At 40.4% G+C, this 20,067-nt stretch overlaps 2 protein-coding genes across 3 annotated transcripts; one reads left to right on the top strand and one right to left on the bottom strand.

The window, feature by feature from the left end:
• The first annotated feature begins 705 nt into the window (after window positions 1-705).
• lhfpl5b (LHFPL tetraspan subfamily member 5b) lies at window positions 706-4,458 on the top strand. Its single transcript, XM_030423762.1, has 3 exons — window positions 706-1,224; window positions 3,476-3,732; window positions 4,256-4,458. The coding sequence occupies exons 1-2, from the start codon at window positions 816-818 to the stop codon at window positions 3,721-3,723; spliced, it is 657 nt and encodes a 218-aa protein (XP_030279622.1). The 5' UTR covers window positions 706-815; the 3' UTR covers window positions 3,724-3,732; window positions 4,256-4,458.
• A 62-nt stretch (window positions 4,459-4,520) lies between these two features.
• srpk1a (SRSF protein kinase 1a) lies at window positions 4,521-18,407 on the bottom strand. Of its 2 annotated transcripts, none has more exons than XM_030423526.1 (16): window positions 18,296-18,407; window positions 17,586-17,640; window positions 13,690-13,817; window positions 13,411-13,519; window positions 13,178-13,265; window positions 12,826-12,913; window positions 12,246-12,352; window positions 11,037-11,202; window positions 10,917-10,942; window positions 10,564-10,789; window positions 10,061-10,429; window positions 9,807-9,907; window positions 9,495-9,602; window positions 9,286-9,355; window positions 8,072-8,164; window positions 4,521-5,916 (listed from the first exon to the last, which is right to left on the bottom strand). In XM_030423526.1, the coding sequence occupies exons 1-16, from the start codon at window positions 18,306-18,308 to the stop codon at window positions 5,732-5,734; spliced, it is 1,932 nt and encodes a 643-aa protein (XP_030279386.1). In that variant the 5' UTR covers window positions 18,309-18,407; the 3' UTR covers window positions 4,521-5,731. The 2 variants fall into 2 exon arrangements, with proteins under 2 accessions (XP_030279386.1, XP_030279385.1); XM_030423525.1 differs by lacking the exon at window positions 8,072-8,164 and adding an exon at window positions 6,221-6,313 and having other exon boundaries at window positions 18,296-18,406.
• Window positions 18,408-20,067: the final 1,660 nt, after the last annotated feature.

Genomic DNA, 20,067 nt, shown 5'->3' with positions numbered 1-20,067 from the left:
TGTTTTGGTATGGAGCATCACAGACCAGCTGGTTTTTGGCAAACACAAGCGCACTGTGTGATGTGAAGCTGCCCACATGTGTGTTAAGTTCTTCACATCTGCGCCATCTTTTCTTTTCTTTTTTTCATTTGTTGTTCGGTGCTCCCAAAACCCTCCGCAACACAAAATCAAAAGACAACCCATCTGTGTGAGATATATTTTTTGAGTGTATCAAAAGTGAATTTCTTGCGTGTTCCTGTCACTGGCAGTAAGTTTTCAGATAAGCAGCACAACAGTAAGACTCAGCCGGACCATATTGAATGTGATCGCAGCAAACCTTTGTTTTAAGCTTCTGGGGTATCAGCCGCAAACCGCAGCAAGGCAGCGGCTCACTAAATATCACATTATGACATTTGAAAATACTGGAAAAAAAAGAAGGACGTGTCCTAAATGAAAATAACTAAACTGAGCAGCAGCTGTAGAACGATTAATTGATGGCTACAGCTCTTCATCGTTAAGAGTTAGAATAAATCAACTCTGCACTTCTGCATGCAACTGTCCAATGACAGTAGAGACTGTAATTGTGAGGCAGCTGTCAATCTCTGACGTCAAACTAGCTCATTAATAAGAAAGCAGAGGGTGCTGTCCAGGGTGCTGAATCCTGAGCCTGGCCTTTCAGTGCACAGCAGCCTCAGTAGGTGTGTCAGTGTGTGTGTGTGTGTGTGATGTGGTGGTAGGTTTATATAGATTGTGTATTAAGACCTATTAGAAAGTGTTTCTTGATTGAAGATGGAGAACATTTAACAGCTGACAGTGTTTTCTAGAAGCCCACCATCATGGATCTGCTTCCAGCTCAGGAGGCTGCCAAAATCTACCACACCAACTACGTGAGGAACTCGCGAGCAATCGGGGTCATGTGGGCCGTGTTCACCATCTGCTTCGTCATCATCACCATGGTGGTCTTCATCCAGCCCTACTGGATCGGGGACAGCGTCAACACCCCGCAGGCCGGATACTTCGGCCTCTTCCACTACTGCATCGGTAACGCGCTCACCTCGGAGCTCACCTGCAAGGGCAGCGTGCTGGACTTCGCCTCCATCCCCTCCCCGGCCTTCAGGACCGCCATGTTCTTCGTGGGGACCTCCATGCTGCTGATCGTGGGCACCATGGTCTGCTTCAGCTTGTTCTTCTTCTGCAACGCGGGGAACGTCTACAAGATCTGTGCCTGGATGCAGCTGGCGTCAGGTGAGGAGGAGGAAAAGGAGTGGAAGATCCATTTACTCCAGTGCTATAGTACTCAATTACTTTAATGGAGCAATTTTATTTTATTTTTTACTCCACTTGATTTATCTGAAAGTTATTCTACTGTTAAGATTACATCATAAATGTATAAGATATGATGCATATTTAAAGTTGTAAGAAAGTACAAAAATACTTGAGTAAAAGTGTTAAAATATAACTTTGTTAAAAAAAAAGTGAATAGTAACCCAAATGAATAGTACTTGTGTAAAAGTATCTAATATTAAATTTACCAGTGTATCAAAAGTAATGTTTTTGCAATGAATATACTTAAGTAAAAGTATAAATAAAAATACCTTTGCACAGATATGTTCATGTATGTATATATGTATATTAGGGGTTGGTCGATTACCTGATGAGTAAGGATAAAAAAAATTTCATCCAATTACTGATGAAATAAATTCACATGTACATGTTTTAAAAGCCCACAACATGCAGTCTGCAAAGTAACAAGTTTCTAAAGTTATCAAAGAAATGTAGTGGAGGCAAAAGTAAGAAATGTGCTTCCAAATGTAGTGGATTGGAAGTGTAAAGTGGCAGATAATGGAAATGCTCAAGTAAAGTACAAGTCGGCTTCTATCCCTGAGTGAATGTATTTAGTTACGTTCCATCACTGATATTGATTAAAGTGCTAAACAGCATATAAAGTAGTTCAAATTAGCTCAACTTCCACCTTTTACATTAAAATACTGCCAACGTCTTTGAACCGGTGATAAAAATATAATGTATCTAATAATGTAACAATAGGACACTGTCCATTTCTCCATCATACTTTGATACTTTGATTTTATGTACTTGCCCTGAACACCTATGTAGTGTAATGGAGTATTGTTAAACTGGGGCATTGCTACCTCCACTTAAGGAAAGGAACTAATACCACTTGTGGCATTCAGCAGCAAAAATTAACATGAATGCATCAGGGTTTCAAAATAATGTAGGAAAACAATCATTTTGTGTTGCTTACATATGGTCAAACTCCATTTTGTGGTCCGGAATTGATGGTAAATTAAGCTGCACTATAAATCAATAAAATGCAGATGATTAACTGATTAACCCTTAAATATCCTTTGATTGTTGATATGGAGGCATTTGTACCTATGTCACCAACAAAAGTGCCTCTGGGTTTAAAGAATAAGTTCAGTCAATATCTGCTCATCACCGTGCCGATGGAAAACACAGTGTTGCAGCATCCACCTGAACAACTGAAGAGGATCGGGACTCGTCTTAAAATGTAAAAAAAGAAAACAGTTAAAATGGCTGCAGCACTGTTTTGCCGTGACGCTCCTTATATTTTTTGCAAAGGTCAAAGGTCACACTCTATGGAGAAACATTAAAAAGACTCCACCATTTATCCAAACCTTATAGTTGTTTTATCATCAGCGTCTAATTATGTAAAAAAAAAAAACATGTCACATTCCACGAAACTTTTAAGATTTTCACAAACGTTCAGCACAATGATGATCGAAACCCTGAAAATGAAGCTGTGGATCTGAGGAATGAGTCAGACCTGCGGCTCTCTTATGAACTGTCTCTGTTGGCAAAACTCACCGCGTCGTGAGCCGCCTTCACACCTCTCTGGTTTCAGGCGTGGTGTGTGTTTGTACTGGACGTGTTTCTCGTTGACTGTGGAAGCCAATAAGGGATCCGGTTTCAGGCCAGACTCTGACACCTCTGATGGTGGATCAGTTACATGTAACAAGATCAGGTGTTGCTGCGGTGTTAACTCATCTAAACTTGCGCCCGAGGTATAGTAGAGCAAAGGCAACTGGACGTATAATAAAAGCCTCTATAAGAAGAAGTAATTGGATTCTTTACTTCAGTAAAAGTACCAGCAGTGTTGTAAAAGTACCCAAAAGTCATACTTGAGTAAAAACTAAAGACATCCTGTTAAAATATTACTGCTCAAAGATTTGTCCAGTAGCTGTGGCAAAAACAAAAGGAAACTTTACCAGATAAAGAGCTTTTAACATTTAAGACCTTTCATAACAGTACATCATGCAAACTGCACCAGAGAGCATCCTTTGCTCTGCTGCACCATAAATAAATTAAACCTTTAGCACTTTATGGAGAACATCATGCCTTATCCTGCACTGGGGGCTTAAAATAACCTCTCTAATAATTATTTATCAAGGTAAGAGCACACAAGGGGTAATTATTGCAAGGCTCTGCCATTTCAATGACTTTTCTTCCCCCGCAGCCGCGCTGATGGTGATGGGCTGCATGATCTACCCAGACGGCTGGGACTCTCCGGAGGTGAAGAGAATGTGTGGCCAGAGAACGGATAAGTACAGCCTGGGGAACTGCACCGTGCGCTGGGCCTACATCCTGGCCATCATCAGCATCTTGGACGCCCTCCTCCTCGCTCTCCTGTCCTTCACCCTCGGCAACCGGCAGGATAAACTGCTGCCAGATGAATTCGAGGTGGAGGGAGGAGGTCAAGGCTAATGCAAACAGGTGAGCAGATAGAACCAGCAGGAACAACACCAGGGCCCTGAAACTGGAGCAGCTAAATGGAATTCAGCCATCTTTCAATTTGTTTTGTACACTTTTGCTTGTACTGGTGTGGCAATTAAAAAGGTGTTCCTTGGAAAAAAATGTCATTTACAATTAAGGCCATGTAAAGAAATATAGGGATTTGTTATAAAACACATAGAACATGTTAGAATTATCAGAAAACTTGTAAACAATGTTTACTATATAGTGCTGAACTGTGACTATTTATATAATCATTTCTGTGTTTAAGATTTTTTGAGTGGGCCAGCAATCATGGCTTGATGTTGCACTGGATCCATACTTGGCATAACCAGTAGCATGATTTTGATCATGTATCAAATTATACAAATAGCAGTATGAGGTTAAGTTATTCAACTAGTGTACTACTAAGCAGTATTACAGAGTTGGGTAAGAGTCAACAAAGATCCATTGTGGTAAAGCCATTAAATAAAACATATAACCCAGTGTTTGTCCTCATCTCCAGATAAGCCCTGATGAACACACACCTTCAGGACCACAGTGTGATACAGGTGAACAAACATCCAGAGATGTCGTCATGTAGTTTAGGTCAAACTGTTCACCGAACTTGCCTTTGTTATGTTTTCTGCTGTTTTCAGTTACCTCTGGTTGAATTCAGTTTAGCAGTCCTTTACTGCTCCACAGACCTGTCAAGACCTGCAGACTTTCTGTATTCTGTACTTTATGTCAAATACATAATAAAGTCAGAAAAACCAGCTCGACACAGTCACTTTGCATTGTATGAACATCTGTTTTTATTGTATGGTGCGTTGTACAGTTTTGTAAATTGAGAGTTCACATATAGTCTATGTTCCTGAATCTGACACTGATGTTGATTTGTTTTTATCTAAGCCTCAACAGATACATGTGTTACTCGGATATGATCAATTTGGGACACCATTACATAACATCAGATCTCACCATTTCTGATGGTAAAAACAGTGACATTATTGAACAGTTGGCCATACATACAACTGAGCTCGAACACATCTTCCATACGCTTTATTAAAACACAGCTACCCAGCTAAATAATTTTAGCTAAGATATAAGATTTGTTAAAAACTGTACATAACTGTAATATACATAAAGGCAACCTCTTTGGTACAGATATATACAGTTTATTTTCACTTTTTTTCCTTTGAATTGGGCTTCTTCACGTGTCGTCTTGTTGAAACCTAGAACACTATATTCCTGAATTGTAATATGAGAATGCCAGCCTCCCATGAGAATGAAAGGTCTCATTTATTATAATTAAGTAACCACGCAAGATACCAGGAGACAACGGATTTGTTATGGCTAAATAATGGTCTAAAGTATCAGACAGTGGGTGTCTCCGTAAGAAACTAGAGTCTGTCTGTAGAAATGCTATTACCACAGTCAGTGTAAATGTCAGCCCAGTGTGCAACTTCCTACGCCTACTTTACAAATACAAAATATATACCTTACATGTGTAATAGAAGATCAACTAATTCTTAAAAAAACAAAACACAGCACTAATGAAAATGTACGAGAAAATAAGTGAAAGAGAGTCCTTTTTTAAGGGGAAAAAAATGACCAATAAAGGCTACATATCCTTGATTTGTTTGGGTTTTAGTGCAGGAGTGTAACAAAACAAGGATGAGTCACTAGCAGTACAATAACAGGTTTGCTTCGATGGGTGGGTGAACGGAGCACAGCAGTTGGAGCCAACATGACCACAAAGTAATATAATCCACTGGAATCCCGACGTCATCACACCGAGAGAAGAACCAACAAATACAAAGCAAAACGTACACAGAAGCATCAGCTCAATAATGACAACATAGGAAATCCAAAACGACAAAAACAAAAATAAGAGAAATAAATATTCATCTGATATGCCCAAATTGGAAAAAGTGATCTGTTGCAGTCTCTGGAGAGAGTGGGAAGGAAGGGAGGGAGGTGCAATGAGAGGAGGTCTCCACTAGAGGGAGAGCCAGGGGTGGCGCAGGCACTCTGCAGCCGTGGCTCTTTTCTCTGGGATCAGCTCCAGCATGGGAATAAGGAAGTCGGCGAAGCACTCGGCTTCTTCGCGGGGCCACTCGTACTTGTCAATCAGCACCTCCAGCAGGCCCCACGGCTTCAGCTTGGTGATGTGTTTCAAATCACCTGCAGACGGTCAGACAGACAACGCTGTGTCAGAGAACTGCAACTTCATCGTGTGAATTCCCTACAACAAGCTAGTTCAGTCGATAGATCAAATTCAAATAGCTAAATATGAGCTTTACCTGTTCTTATATTTCCAAATGACATTTGAAAAAAATAACAGTAATATATAATGTTGGTATATTGTAAGAAATTATAAAAGAAGATTTTTACATTTTTAACAGATATGAGAAAATAGTGAAATGGCTCTTGGGCTGAGCCGAACAGAGAGAAAAACCTTCTCTAATCATAACACTGACACTTTTACCTTTCTTGGTGTAAAAATCCTTGGAATATTTGCCGCTCATTATGAGTTTGCGTGGGACACTCCCCAGAAGCTCAATGATCAGAGCTATATGGTCTATGTGGCAGGCGGTGGCAAGAGGAGAGAGGAAGACAGACAAAACACACAACAGATTTATCAGACAATGTCCCAGTCACAGGCCCACTCTGGGTGTGGAGGGCTGAGGATGAGAGAGGACAGACCGACAGCACACACACTTGGGTCCAATCGCTGTTGTGTTTTGGGGCACAGACCTTAAAGTTTGATCAAACATGGCCACCAGATATTATAAAGGCGCTTAAACTTTATCCAGCGCCAGATAAGCAAATAATCTGTACCTGCATGTTCACTTAATTTAATGTCAAATTAAGCTACAGTAGTGTTTTATGACATTTTACCACCTACTAAAACTAAAAGGTATCAAATGTATCTCAAAGTCACCGATCTTTGACCAATAAAGATATTTAATCAGTCACATTTTTTTTTTATCATGTTTATAAACCCAAAGCTTGTAAAGTTCCTCATTCTTGGGTGTAAGCTCTTGGCTGTATATAAAGATGGATAACATGACAGCCTCCCGTAAGTGAAGCCAAAAAAAAAACATTACAATCGCCCCCTGGTGGTTGTATGCAGTAAAGACCCGATCCTTCTAAACAGATGGTACTTTGGTATATGGGCAAAACTAAACACTCTAAATACAGGTAGAATACATTTTCCCCTGGATTTTTCTGTCATTTGAGGCAGTTCTTATTACACTAATGTGTATGCATGAACTTTTCTGTTTGGTTTTAATTAGTTAATTGATCTTATTCATTTCCATATATGATTTTATATATATTATTCAAACATGTCAAATATGATCATTGAGGATGTTTTCTGGACACTTTACACTTGACTATATAAACAAATAAACACTATAAAAAGAAATCACTGCACTTTCCATCACAAAGGTTACGTTCTCAGGACTCAGGACCATAGTTAATGGCAGCAGGGTGGTTTTGCTGCTGACGTGCTCTTGAACACGACACTGAATGAGACATTTTACACAGGTTCTTCCCTAATAATAACAACATGTATCTATGCTGTATATGTATATGTAATAATAACAATAACCTGCTCGTGTTTGTATGCCTCTGCACACTGTTAAAGTTGGTGTTGAGTTGGGTTGAGACCTTGTGAATATAAAATGTTATCGCTTAACCATTGTATTCTATTAGAGATTTGGATCAAATTTGATTTGTGTTGAAGAGTAATTGGCAAAAATGCCAATGTGAGGTAAGTGTGACCCTGACCATTGACCATCAAAGTCTATTCAGTTTAACCCAGAGTCCAGACGGACATCTGTACGAAATGGTAGTTATTGCCTCAAGGTGTTTCTGAGATATTGCATTCATACCGTGGATTGGAGGGACGACAACCTGAAATCATAATAAGGACTAAAAATGTCTGTCGTGCCTTTTTCTGTGATCTCTTAATTCTATCAAATTCAGTTAACAGAGTTCTAAAAACTGAACATTACTTTACTTGACTTTTGAAAAGTTATGAGAATTAAGTTGATCCCTGTAGGGCAACTGCAAGGTTCAATCAAGTATCAAAAGTCTAGCCAAGTCCTCTGGCTACATCTGAGGAGGTCGTGAATGTACTGCCACCAGACAATCTTTGGCAGAACCACTGACACCTGAATCAATACCTGATGGCTCTGTTCAAACAAACACTAATTTATTGGTCTGTATTCAATATTTTGCCCAGTAGACCTGAACGTGCTGACCGGATCCTTCACCCTTCACCTGCCATCCACCGCTCCCAGAGCGAGCCACTGACAGAGGGGTGGCGTACCTCTCTTGGTGAAGTATTCCTGTGAGTATTTCCCACTCAGAGCATAGTGACGAGGGATTTTACCGAGCAACTCAATCATGAGAGCAAGATGGTCTGGAAATGAGGCACATCAGAGGAGGAGAGGGAGGGAGGACAGAGAGTCAGTGGGTAACAGTTTGACGAGAGGAGGAGATGGGAGAGAGATGGCAAACAGTCATGTCGAACAATGGATGATCATGATGATGACAGCCTTGTATGAGAAGAAGCACATGTATCAGCAGCCTATATTATTTCTTCACATCAACAGCTATAAAAACATTTTGAACACATAGAGGCCATTCACTTTGAAATAGGAAAACAAAGCCTGAAGACTGAAACTAAGGCTTTAAGTACAGCCAACAAGGCCACTTGCACAGCAGATTGTGATGCAGGATGAGTGATTAGTCAAATTAAATAGAAGGATGGTCACATAACAGAAAGGTGTGGAAGAACATTAAGCAGTAGACTCATAAGTTCATGTAATGCAAGTGAAAAAGCTGCGGGGCATGTGCCAATTAACTGAAGGTTGCGTCTAAGCACATACCTGACATGCCGCAACAGAATCAAGTCAGTGCAGAAAGCTAAGCAGCAAGCCAACATGAACATACAGAAAGCATATGGAGGGGAACAAGGAAACATGGAGCGTGGGTGAGGAGGTGATCAAGAGAAGAGTGATGAGTGAGGAAATGAAAGATGGCCCCGTCTCCAGTGTGGCGAAAAAAATGTGGTTTTGAGGTGTTAAAGAGGAAATAGACACAGGAATGCTGGTACTCATCATCACATGATTCACATTTACATATCGTCTTAATCTGAGAGCATTTAAAAATCACTGTAATGGAGTACTTCACTTAAGTGTTAAGACTGTGAGAAATTAAGCAATGTGCACTCCAACCTATTGTGTGAACGGCACAATAACTTGGAGTGAAGGTCACAACTTGCCATGCTTACTGTGAAACGCTTATAAAATTTTTAATAATTGACAAGGGCAGTAAAACACCAACGAAGGCCAATATATCAAGAAAAACGTCATGAAGCTTTTCACAGAAGCAAGAACTGTTAACAGTTACCACAAATGCTAAAAGCCTCTTACCAGTGTAGAAGTTCAAAAATACTTCCAAGTATAGCACTTATTAATGTTGTGCACTTATAACTGGATAAAACAGAGAATGGACAGGAAGATGAAGTCCAAGCAATACCTTCATCCCTGGAATAATCCTCCCCAGAATGTGGTTCAAACAAGTAGTCCCCTGTGACAAGCTCAAAGGCCTGCAGAGACAACACAATCATAATAAACACAGGAAAAGACACATTTACTACCTCCCACTTATTCTTACAAGATACATTAGAGCATGATTTTTGTCACAAGTTCACACATAGTGCAATAGCCGTCACTGCAATCTCTCACCATGCAGGCTGTGCTCCAGATATCAGCCGGTGTGCTGTATCCAGAACCAATAAGCACCTCTAAGGACCGGTACTGCCGTGTCTGGATGTCTTCTGTAAAGTGCTTGTGCTGAGAGAGGGAGACAGAGGAGAAACAAACAGATTCAACAACCTGTGTAAGTAACAGAGTCTGCAGATTGATGAGAGAATAATTACAAATTTCAGTTCAACAAGTGGCTGGAAGATTAAAGTATTTCTATTTCGGTAGCTTGATGACAGTGGAAGGCTTCGGCCCTAATCAGGAAATCCCTCAGATCATTAGTAGGACACTCACCACCCAGCAGGCATTTCCCAAGTCTGCGATCTTGACCTTGATCTGGTCTGCATTGAGTGGCTCAAGGGGGTTAACTAGCAGGGATCCGGCTGTTAGCTTGCCTACATCAGAGAAGAGAGAGAGAGAGACAGAGAGATAAGGATGGTAGATACTAACAGTCAAAATAAAGTCTATGACTTCATTTTAGCAGCCCAGTCGGAGCAAACTCCTTCAAAACCTTGTTGCACTTAGATTAAGTGATTTGGCTGACTGACCGTTTCTCAGGCTTTCCTCAGTTCTATATGGACAGTCCTCCTGCAAAATGCTGTGCTCCAGCTCTCCCTCCTCCAGCCCAGCATGTTGGTATCTCTCTGTGACTCCACTGCTGTGACCCTCTCTGCCTTTAGTCTCAGTGTCCAACTCCTTGAGATCTGCAGAGTCCACACCGTTGCAGACGGGGTGAACAGAATCCTTGAGCTGCTCCTCCTGGCCGGCACATTTCTCAGAGGGCTCTGCGTTTCCATTGTGTTGGTCTTCGTCCCTCCATGGAGGCTGTCTCTGGTCTACCTCCACATGGCCATTGCAGTTCACTTCTGACAGCCCTTCTGGTCCCAACCGCATGAGCTCAGCACTGATGCTGCTCTCTGAAAGTAACCGGTCGAAGAAGGTGATAAGAATGTCCGAATGACTCATACCAGGATTTTATTTCTGTCTTACAACAATGACAAAACTAAAACCAATGGCAATAAAAATGTAAGGTGTGACACTGGATTCTTACCTTCTATTTCCTCATTCTCTAGCTCTTGAAGAGACACCTGTCTGAGAGGAGCACAGGCCCGTCCCTTAGGACTCTGTGGGTTCTCCTCTTCATCGTCTTCTTCCTCTCGTGTCTCTGTGGTCTTTTCCATCTCCTCCAGGTCCATGATGCACTTTTCCAGCAGCTCTGCCTGACGCTTCTGCTTCTTTTTAATCTTCTTCTTCTTGTTCTTTGACATTTTTACCGCCTGTATGAATAGAGGAAATAAATTAGCTCTCATGGATAGCAGCTTAACTGTAGGTAGATGATTGTTATACAGAGCATATGGAAGGCTGATGTCCTATGTAAAAAGCGAAATAAGAAATAGGTTGTACCTGTTTTGGAGCAGGTGCTGTGCTTACTGAAAAGAGAATATCAGATGAGTATAAACTGTTACCAAACTATGCTCATGAATGTACATGACATGACCGTGTGTGTGTGTGTGTGTCTCATACTTGCTGAACCGGAGGGAGGAGGTGCCCCAGCCCTCTGCCACTCTGTGGCTTCAGCTGCGAGCTTTCGTACATATGACTCATCAACACTCATCAGGATATTCTCCGGCTTAATGTCTGTGTGGATGATCTGACACTTTGTGTGCAGGTAGTCCAGGCCTTGGAGTACCTGTGAAATGAATGAAATGAATGGAGAATAAGTACACTGATTGTAAAAGTTAAACTGTATATTTGGAAAGAAGCATAGGCAGGCCAATTATTTGCATTTTTGAGGTTTTAATATAATTCTGTAGCCTCGAAGTGGTGTCCCTTAGTTATTTAAATCTGAACATTCAAACTTGGTCAAAGTATGCCTGTTTCATTGTCAAAAATGCTGCATTCACATGGCCCTTTCAAACCAGGTGCCCTAATGTAGTTTTTCGCCTGATGACGTCACTCCAGATAAATCTACAAGCCGGCCGAAGTGCCTCTCCTCCTCATGATTGAGGGCTGCACGTCAGTGTGTACAGACACAGACACACATTTGAGAGCTGGCCACACACAGCTGACAGGATGAGGTGTGTGCTTCAGCTAAATGAAATAAAATCAGACAATGTGGCGGCACCTTTCCCAGAGGACTGTTTTTGTTCTTTAGAACATAACCGCTGTAAAACAATCAGAAAATAACATATTTTTCTGATTCACTGCTTTGAGCATGCTAATGCCACTCCCTCTCTTCATTCACTCTACAGCTCACTCAACTATTTCTGTCTGATTCTCTTGTTCTCCCTTGTTGAACTGCGGAGTAGGTGCCAACTTTGAACAGTGTTTTTACAAATAACAACTGACAAATCCTGCATAGTATACCTCTACATGAAGGTTTGGTAATAATAAAATAGCACCAACTTCCTCCTTCAAGCTCAGATCTTCCAAGCTAATGCTTCTGTTACCCTCCATGCCAACACCGTCATTATTGTTTTTGTCGTTATTAATTCCATCCTGAAAAAAACCCTTCAGTTCATCACTCCATCTGTTATGTTATATGATGACATCACAAGGCTCAGTTTATTCTCTCACTGTTGATACAGAGAACAATCATAAGAAAATGCTCCAGCTTTCCACCCGTCACACAGCCTGGAGGCTACCTGGCTCTTATAAACTACTGGAGGCTAAACTGATTCTTCATCATAAGTAACCAGCAAACAAAAGGAGACAGTAAGGGTCTTGTGTTACCTGTCTTACGATGCTCTTGACACATGGAAGGGGCAGCCCTTGGTAATTGGACTTTATGATCCACTTAAGTAAGTGATGGCCCAATACCTCAAACACCATGCAGACATCTGAAGACCAGTTAAGATATTAACAGTTTTAACAGGTGAAAACCAATTAAAAGAAAACCATTTACTAAACACAATGGAGCTCTGTGGTCATTTACCTACATGAGGAGTAGCCTTATTATTTATACTGAAAAGAGAGCAGGTCAGAGGAGTGCAAACACTGCAGTGTTGTTTGGGAGTCTCACATTACAGCTACAGCAATCCCTGTGGCATTCAGAGGATCTTACTCAGCCAAAGTGTTGTGATAGGTGGACACACACAGTTCCAGTTGGTACACTCGTCACCTGTTGTTTACTTTGTTACTTGCATACTGCTTTCCAGCTAAATTTGACACCAGAGGAAAGAATGATTCTTTCCCTGACAAAGTATTTTCCTTAGCAGGCGTTGGTCTTTCCAGTAGGAGGGGATTAAACAGACCAAATCAGAGTCATAAAAAAGTCCAAGAAGCATTTGAAATATCTGGCTGTAAAGGATACGAGTTCCATTAACACCAGAGATCTTGAAGTCGTCTAGCAGCTGGACCACCATCTCCCGGTTGGGATCATTGGGGTCTGAGTTTCTTACCTGGGGACAAGGAAAATAACAACACAATCTGAAACAATCACAACTTACACTTGCTAATGTAAGGCTGGACCAATACAGGTTTCACACATATGTCACTATGTGAAGTCAGCAGTGGTTTACACTGTACGCAAAGTCATGCTGTCCTTGAATCATGACCGTGACTCATCAGTACATATCTGTGTACATTTCATCATGTTACAATAATTACAGTTATTCCAACTCACACCAGCTGTAATACTTTGTGCATTTGACACAGCTACTTACAGATCTGAGGAGTTTGATCTCATCCACTGCTGTCTCCGTGTAGTGCTCCGCACTCTTCACCACCTTCATTGCAACAAACCTCTTCACCCTGCAACAACAGAGCAAGTACGTTTGCTAACAGGAAGCACTGTATAAAGGTCCTACCACAACAGACTGACAGTGAGCAACTACTGAATCCAAGCTCAAAAACAAAAACAGTGCTGTGAGAATATGCAGGTAAGTTATTCTCGTACTGGATGTCCCAGGCGAGCCACACAGTGGAGAAGTGTCCCCAGCCCAGTTTTCGGATTACGTGGTATTTTCCATTATAAAGGTCTCCTACTTTCACATGGTGGTAGCCACCTGGAAGAGCAGAAATGCATTTTGATTAGACAACATGTACACACAGTCATTTATTCATTTACTATAAACCAAAAAAATGCTTTAATCGAGTGTTTGATCTGGTTAGTCATAATACCTGCGTGATACTGTGCATGATACATATGCAACATACTAAGTAAGATGAGACTCACCTTTGCAGTAGTCATGAGGGTCCTCCTGCTCTTCATCATCAGAGCCGAGAATCTCCTCAGGCTCCTCTGGTTCCTGAGGCGACACTTCTGCCAGGGGCTGCTGTCGTGCTCTGGGATTGACCGGCTGCCTGATGGACAAACACATTCACACCAACTATCACAGACTTCATCAGGAACAAAGCCATCTTTCCTGAATACTGACTACTTTTAGGTAGTAACTTTCCAGAACCTCTTACCAAAAGCATGTCTTTTAATCATTTAGATGCCAAATGTACACTTAACTGCACTTAACCTTTATTAGCCTCTATCCAATACATTTAACTACACCTACAAATCCTGCCCAATGCATCACAGGTAACTGTTCCCAAGACAAAACAATAGAGCAGTAGTTGGCATTATTTTCACAGGATAGCCATGACCTTTAAACCTGTGACAGGTTGTTTATTTGAATCACATTACCTGGGAATGACATCATGAGCTTTCGTGTAACTGCTATCATGGGTCTTGGTTTGTCTTGATGACACCAAAGTGATAATTAAGTATCTGTCCTGGTGATTGAATATAAGCCAGACTTTTAATTTAAACTGATGGCAAACTCCATAAAGAATGTTGTTTGTCCAGGGCTAATCGTCTCTGTATCTGCTATAAACAAATGAACAAAAGCATTTTACCCATTGACAGAGACTGCATGTCAGCAATGCAGACGAATACACCATCAGTTTAGAAAAGTGGACCACGCCTATTAGGTGCCTCTGATGACTCAAAACTGCATTTAAACTTCTAGATTTTGTTTATGTTGGCAAACAATCCAACTCTTCCTGCCACAACAGATCCTCACTGACACTCCTGCTTTCACAGATCTCACACAATACAGAATATCCCAAACATTCAAAGAAATCTGTGTTGTAGGTTATATTTTCTTGGTGCACAGCTATTCAGCTGTCAACACATATCCAAACAATAACAGATTTTTTAATTTTTTTATCATCCTTCCTTAGGTTATAAGCATGCACTGTGAAACTGTATTATTTAGGAAAATATAAAACACTGCTGAGTCAGAACATCAGTAATTGGCACCCTGATCAGGGTCAAGAAAACTGCAGCTGCATTAATGAGGAAAGAATATATGCATCATCATCAAGAAAACATAGTGAACAAGCCTGTTTGTTACTCATATCCTGCAATTAGAAAGCTCAATTACTTTCTCATTGTGCAGCGTTTTCAGAGACAAAGTTTGGAAGAGACAAAGAACAAATAAAGTAGTGGTGAAATTCTCTGGGTACCTCATGATTCCATTTCGGTGGCTACAATACTATTGTATGACTTTAATTGGTCTTGATGCACCAAAAGTTTTCATGCCATTTATTTTTTTCTTACCGTGTGACTACTTATTACTCTAAAAAATGTAGTGTACTTGTAATGATCTTTAATCAAAATAAGACAGATGAAAACAGATTCACCAAACCTAAAGAAGTAGCCTTTCTAGAACGTAAACATGGCATCCATCGCGTTTCAGGTCTTACAAAATTGTATAGGCAATAAGAATTTTCTAGACTACTACAGACAAAAAAATGCACTCAAATGTAATATTTAATGCACTAGAATAATGTTAGGGATCATACACATAACATTTTTGGCATTGAGCACATGTGGAAAGGAAATATATGGACGTCTATGCATATGGATTACATTTTGATGGGTTTGAGTTTGTCATAACTGGTGTTTTGACTGGGATTGCAGCTACCAATATATCAAAGCAGGCATCCTGAAAACACAAAGGGTTGTGTGCAAAATTGAAATTATAACTGTATATACTGTAAAATATACTGTAATTCGTAAGGGGATATACCAGCATTATATGGGCTGTACAATATGTTTTTTTTTTAATCATACTGCAACTATAGATATGGCAATTGCAATATAATACACTATTAATGGGAATGATCATCACACTTATTTCATTCCAACTTTAATTTTCACTGAAAAAATCTTTTAAAAAATCATAATGAAGTGACATTTGTTGTAGTCTGTATTGAACAAACTTATTTTCTTACATCTGGAGAGCAAGATTTGTGGGCCAGTGCATCTCTATAGCACTACAGTGCTTCATAAAAATGCGATTTTTGGTCACACATTTTACCTTTCATCAGCTTCCTTCCACTAAATATTGTTATTTAAATTATTACTAACCATGTGAAGCCTACTTTAAATTGTTTTTATATCATAAAAATATTTAAATGTGAGTTTAAAAAATTGCCTAAGCACACACAAGGGGACTCTTGACAAATGATCAAGTTTTACACTTCAGGACATGTCAAATCACAGAACATATTCAGTCATTGTACATATTACTAGAAGATAATACCTTGGCATATGATCACTTTGTCTATATATGTGTAACATCCTATAATCTGTGTTTGCCAACAGTTCAGCTTCTAATATTAACTTGAAAGCCAAACAGGCTGATGTGACTTCCTCCACAGAGACGATTAAGAATGCTCATCACCATGGGAGCCAAGAGAGCCAAGATCACATTCAAATAAATTCCTGAACTGGTCTGTAGCGTCTCACAAATGGGCTGCTGGTTGCCACATAATCTGCAACCCACTTATTCATGCTTGACATGGTTAGTTGAAGCAGAGAAGCTTTAGAGCTTGTTTGTGCACTGACGACAGAACAAAAAGCTGCAATTAATTACAGAATAATTGTGACTGGATTTTGTCTTTCTAGTGATGCTTTTCCATTTAAAATACATTCATTACTGTTACACTTCTGCAATTATTGTAATTACTAGCATTATTTAAGGGAGCACCCAGAATTGATGTGAATAATGAATCTTCTCAATTTTCATACTAAGCACTTCATTCAACAGTGGGGAAAGGAATATAATTATCTAAATGTGGAGCTAGACACAACTCAAATTAGTCATCTCTTCTCTAATTCGGGCTGGGTGCTCCTGTATTTTGCTGGTGCAGATCACATTAAGGAGTGAAGGCAACTGTGTGTGTAATACTAAGGTCGTTCGGATGTACATTTTCCCTTAGTGGCTTTCACTAAACTGCTCATGACAACCGATTCTAAGCTTGTACACTCCGCTGTGTCCTCAGGATGACTGAGAATGTCGTCTATACATATGGTGCTCAGCATGCAAGGATGACTGTGGCATGCGACGGTACTGTTAAAGTTATATTTAGTTTCTTAGTGTCATATGATTTTTATGCATAATGTACATGCCAGTTTCAGAGGTGAGTATCTGCAATAGGGCTGTTTTCAGCTAAACACCAAGCTTCGGTGGGCTGATGTGGGCTTCTTCATTCTCTGGTTTTAAATATAGCACAGGCCGTTATGTAACACTCCGGAGGATGCCACTGATGGCATGATTAGTAGATTGTTAGGTACACGAAAACAATCAGTATTGGAGATCGACGCTTGCTTGGTCTATTTTGAGCCCCAAATGCTGCATTATCCTAATGCAACCATTCATAAACTATTCTGATAGTAGGACATAGCCATCGGGTGGTGTATTTCAGGCACTGCGTGCTGCACATTCTATACGGATGGCTTACAACTTACATCCTATAAAAAAAAACTGCCCAAACGAATAATGCTGGTGGCCTTACTTGAACCCCCATGAAAACCAACCCACAGCCTTCAATCTTGTGATTCTTTTGACATATGGTCACACCAGTCTCCTTTATCTTTGGATCATGCACAGACCAAAATAAATGTATGAGTGCAAGCATGCAGTCAAGGACCTTGTGTCATTCTCACATGTAATGTACGGACAGCACATGTGTCCGACTGCAACGTACAACCACTTCTGACTGGGCACAGCTGACAAAATGCATGTATGAGGGGTGACAGATACAACATCAAGAGACGGGACAGAGACTCACTTCTTGCTGGTCTTCTTTGCTTTCGACCTCTTCTTCCTCGCCTGGAGTGCCAGAACTGTCAGAAGAAACCAGACCAATTATTAAGCTATTGTCTGGAAGCCGTTTGTTGTCTGAGTGACATTACAAGAAACAAAAAAAAGAGAGAGAGGATGACACAGTCTGAAGGAAAGGATACAACTGCCTCACCCTACAGCTGGGAAACTCGCTCACTATGCTGCGTACAACAGTATATAATATGTTCTATAAATATCTAAATAAGTATTGCAGTGCATCTGTCGGACTGTCAGACACCCAGTTTGTTACTGGAAGCCATCTAACGTCAAGTAACATCACTTAGCTACCAACCTGGTAACCGTTCTTCTAAAAAGACTAACGGCTGTGATATAATTTGAGACACTCTGGTGGTTGAATGTTCGGTTAAAACAGAAACTAGCCAATGTTAATGTTGCCGGTGTAAAACTGAGAGAGCGAGACAGCTAAGCGCAGCTACATAATCCTGACATGTCCCATTGAAGCTAAAGCTAATGTCTAGAGAGCTAACGTAGCTCAACAGTGCGTGACAGACGCGTTCAATTAAAGCACCATCTGAATGTTTGCAGCTCGGCCAAAATTCACATTTGTGGCTGCGGAGGAACATCAACAGCAGTCTCCATACACACACGAGCTAATATTACCCGTTCGGCGCGCGGCGTGTCGGTGTAAAGATTTACCTTTTCTCTCCATGTTGGCTGGATTCGTAGCCTAGCCGTTAGCTACACCACCAGTGATCGAATGTTCCACGCATGCGCACTGGTTCGTTTTGCTCAAGGGGCGCTTCCCCAGTGATGCCTCCACCTGGGCTTCGAACCAGCCACTTCTTTATGATTGTTTTTTTACTACGACGGAGCAGCAGGGAAGCAAAGACAATGAGCAGCCTGTTATAAGGAAGTATTTTAAATGTTAGTGCTGATGCGATTGCCAACTCATTTTTTTAACCCTTTATTTACTTTTACTGTATGACACAATGTGTCCGTCCAGCAATACTGGCAGGGAGCTGCACAGTGTCATATGATCTGCTTAATGTTAAATGAGGTGATTAAATGGTCTGAGCCCACATGATAGTTGATATGGACAGTGGTGCTCAAAGAAATAGTCATGGTTAGGGGAAAATTCTCGAAAGGCCACCACCATCATCACAAGCCACTAGCATTAGCAGGCTGCATACTACAGCTTTACTGACAGTGGATTTTTGAGGCTGTTTTTCAGACATTAAAGCATTAGAAGCAATTATGGCACAGTTCCCTTAAAGGAGGATTATGTAGTTTTGGGGAAGAAATGTTAATCAGAAGAGGACGATCTTCATTGACTGATTTTTTTTTCTTATGCCTAAACAAACTAAATGAACAAACCCTCCTCTTTTTCATGACTGAACAAATCAAATAGACAAACTTACAACATAAACAGCCCCCTGTCATGGCGCACACACTAAAAGACGAACCTTACGGAATTCAGGCATTTATGTATGAGCCGGAGTCGGAACCCGAATGGGAGAGTGAAGAGGCAGAGACGGTGGAAGAGACACGTTTACAGCAGGACGTCTCTGAATGGTAAATTCTTTTTTTTTTTCCTTCTTACTTTTCACACTGGTGTTTTACATGTAAGACCTGAGTTTTAATGCTGGTGGTCACGATGTATGGCGTGAAATGCAAATGCAAGTAGCCTCCTGTGGTAACGTCACCACAGGAGCAGAGTCAAAATCTCGTGCTTTAGGAATAGTATTCCTGTTCGAAAAAAGAGCCAAAGTGGAAAAAAATGAGCCACTTTCAATTCCAGCTTTTCAGGCAAGTTTCAACTGAGGTCCAACACCAATATGCATGATTTAACAAGAGAAATTGCGATTTCCGGGTGATGACTCCTTTAAAGGACAACATAATTTCATACGGTATTTTACCCACTTAGTCATTATATTCACAGAACCAATAGTCATTCCTAACAATACTGTTGCAATTAAGGGAGGTATCTGGAAAAAAAAAATGATGTTGATATTTGTTTTTGTCACGCACTCCCAGTATTTATAAAGTGCTTTTGAGATTTCAAAACCCCAATATATATTGTGTGGCACAATATAGTCTAAAAAAAAATCACCCAGCTCTAGTATATATGTATGACAGGGATATTTTTTATAATCTTGACACAAGCTATAATAAACTATTATCAAATGTTCCTTAAAAGCACAGTTGTGGCTTTCTGCACTGTAATCTATTGAAATGTAATCCATCACTGTAACTTTTTGGCTGACATGTGTCAGAGTGATAAACAAGTTAACTCGCCTGATAATATCAGGACTCTGGTCTTTAATCAATGGCAGGGTTTTAATTCTGCATTATGTCAGCGTCTTATGTTACAAATACAAATCTGACACTGGCAACTGACAGTAAAGCACTTAAGAAACCAACAGTTAAATGTAACATTGATTTTCTATTCCCTTTCATTCATATATATT

Source organism: Sparus aurata, chromosome 7, assembly GCF_900880675.1.
Source record: "Sparus aurata chromosome 7, fSpaAur1.1, whole genome shotgun sequence".
NCBI classification, from domain to species: Eukaryota; Metazoa; Chordata; class Actinopteri; order Spariformes; family Sparidae; genus Sparus; species Sparus aurata.
The sequence above is the reverse complement of the archived record's forward strand: the minus strand, read 5'-3'. Positions and strand labels throughout refer to the sequence as shown.

Excerpts from the sequence above, each read along its gene's own strand:
- lhfpl5b (XM_030423762.1), top strand. The coding sequence starts at position 816 with ATGGATCTGCTTCCAGCTCAGGAGGCTGCCAAAATCTACCACACCAAC. Across the intron at positions 1,225-3,475 it reads CTGGATGCAGCTGGCGTCAG|CCGCGCTGATGGTGATGGGC; the intron begins GTGAGGAGGAGG and ends CTTCCCCCGCAG.
- srpk1a (XM_030423526.1), bottom strand. Across the intron at positions 13,520-13,689 it reads CCCTCATGACTACTGCAAAG|GTGGCTACCACCATGTGAAA; the intron begins GTGAGTCTCATC and ends CTGCTCTTCCAG. Across the intron at positions 12,914-13,177 it reads AGATCAAACTCCTCAGATCT|GTAAGAAACTCAGACCCCAA; the intron begins GTAAGTAGCTGT and ends CCTTGTCCCCAG.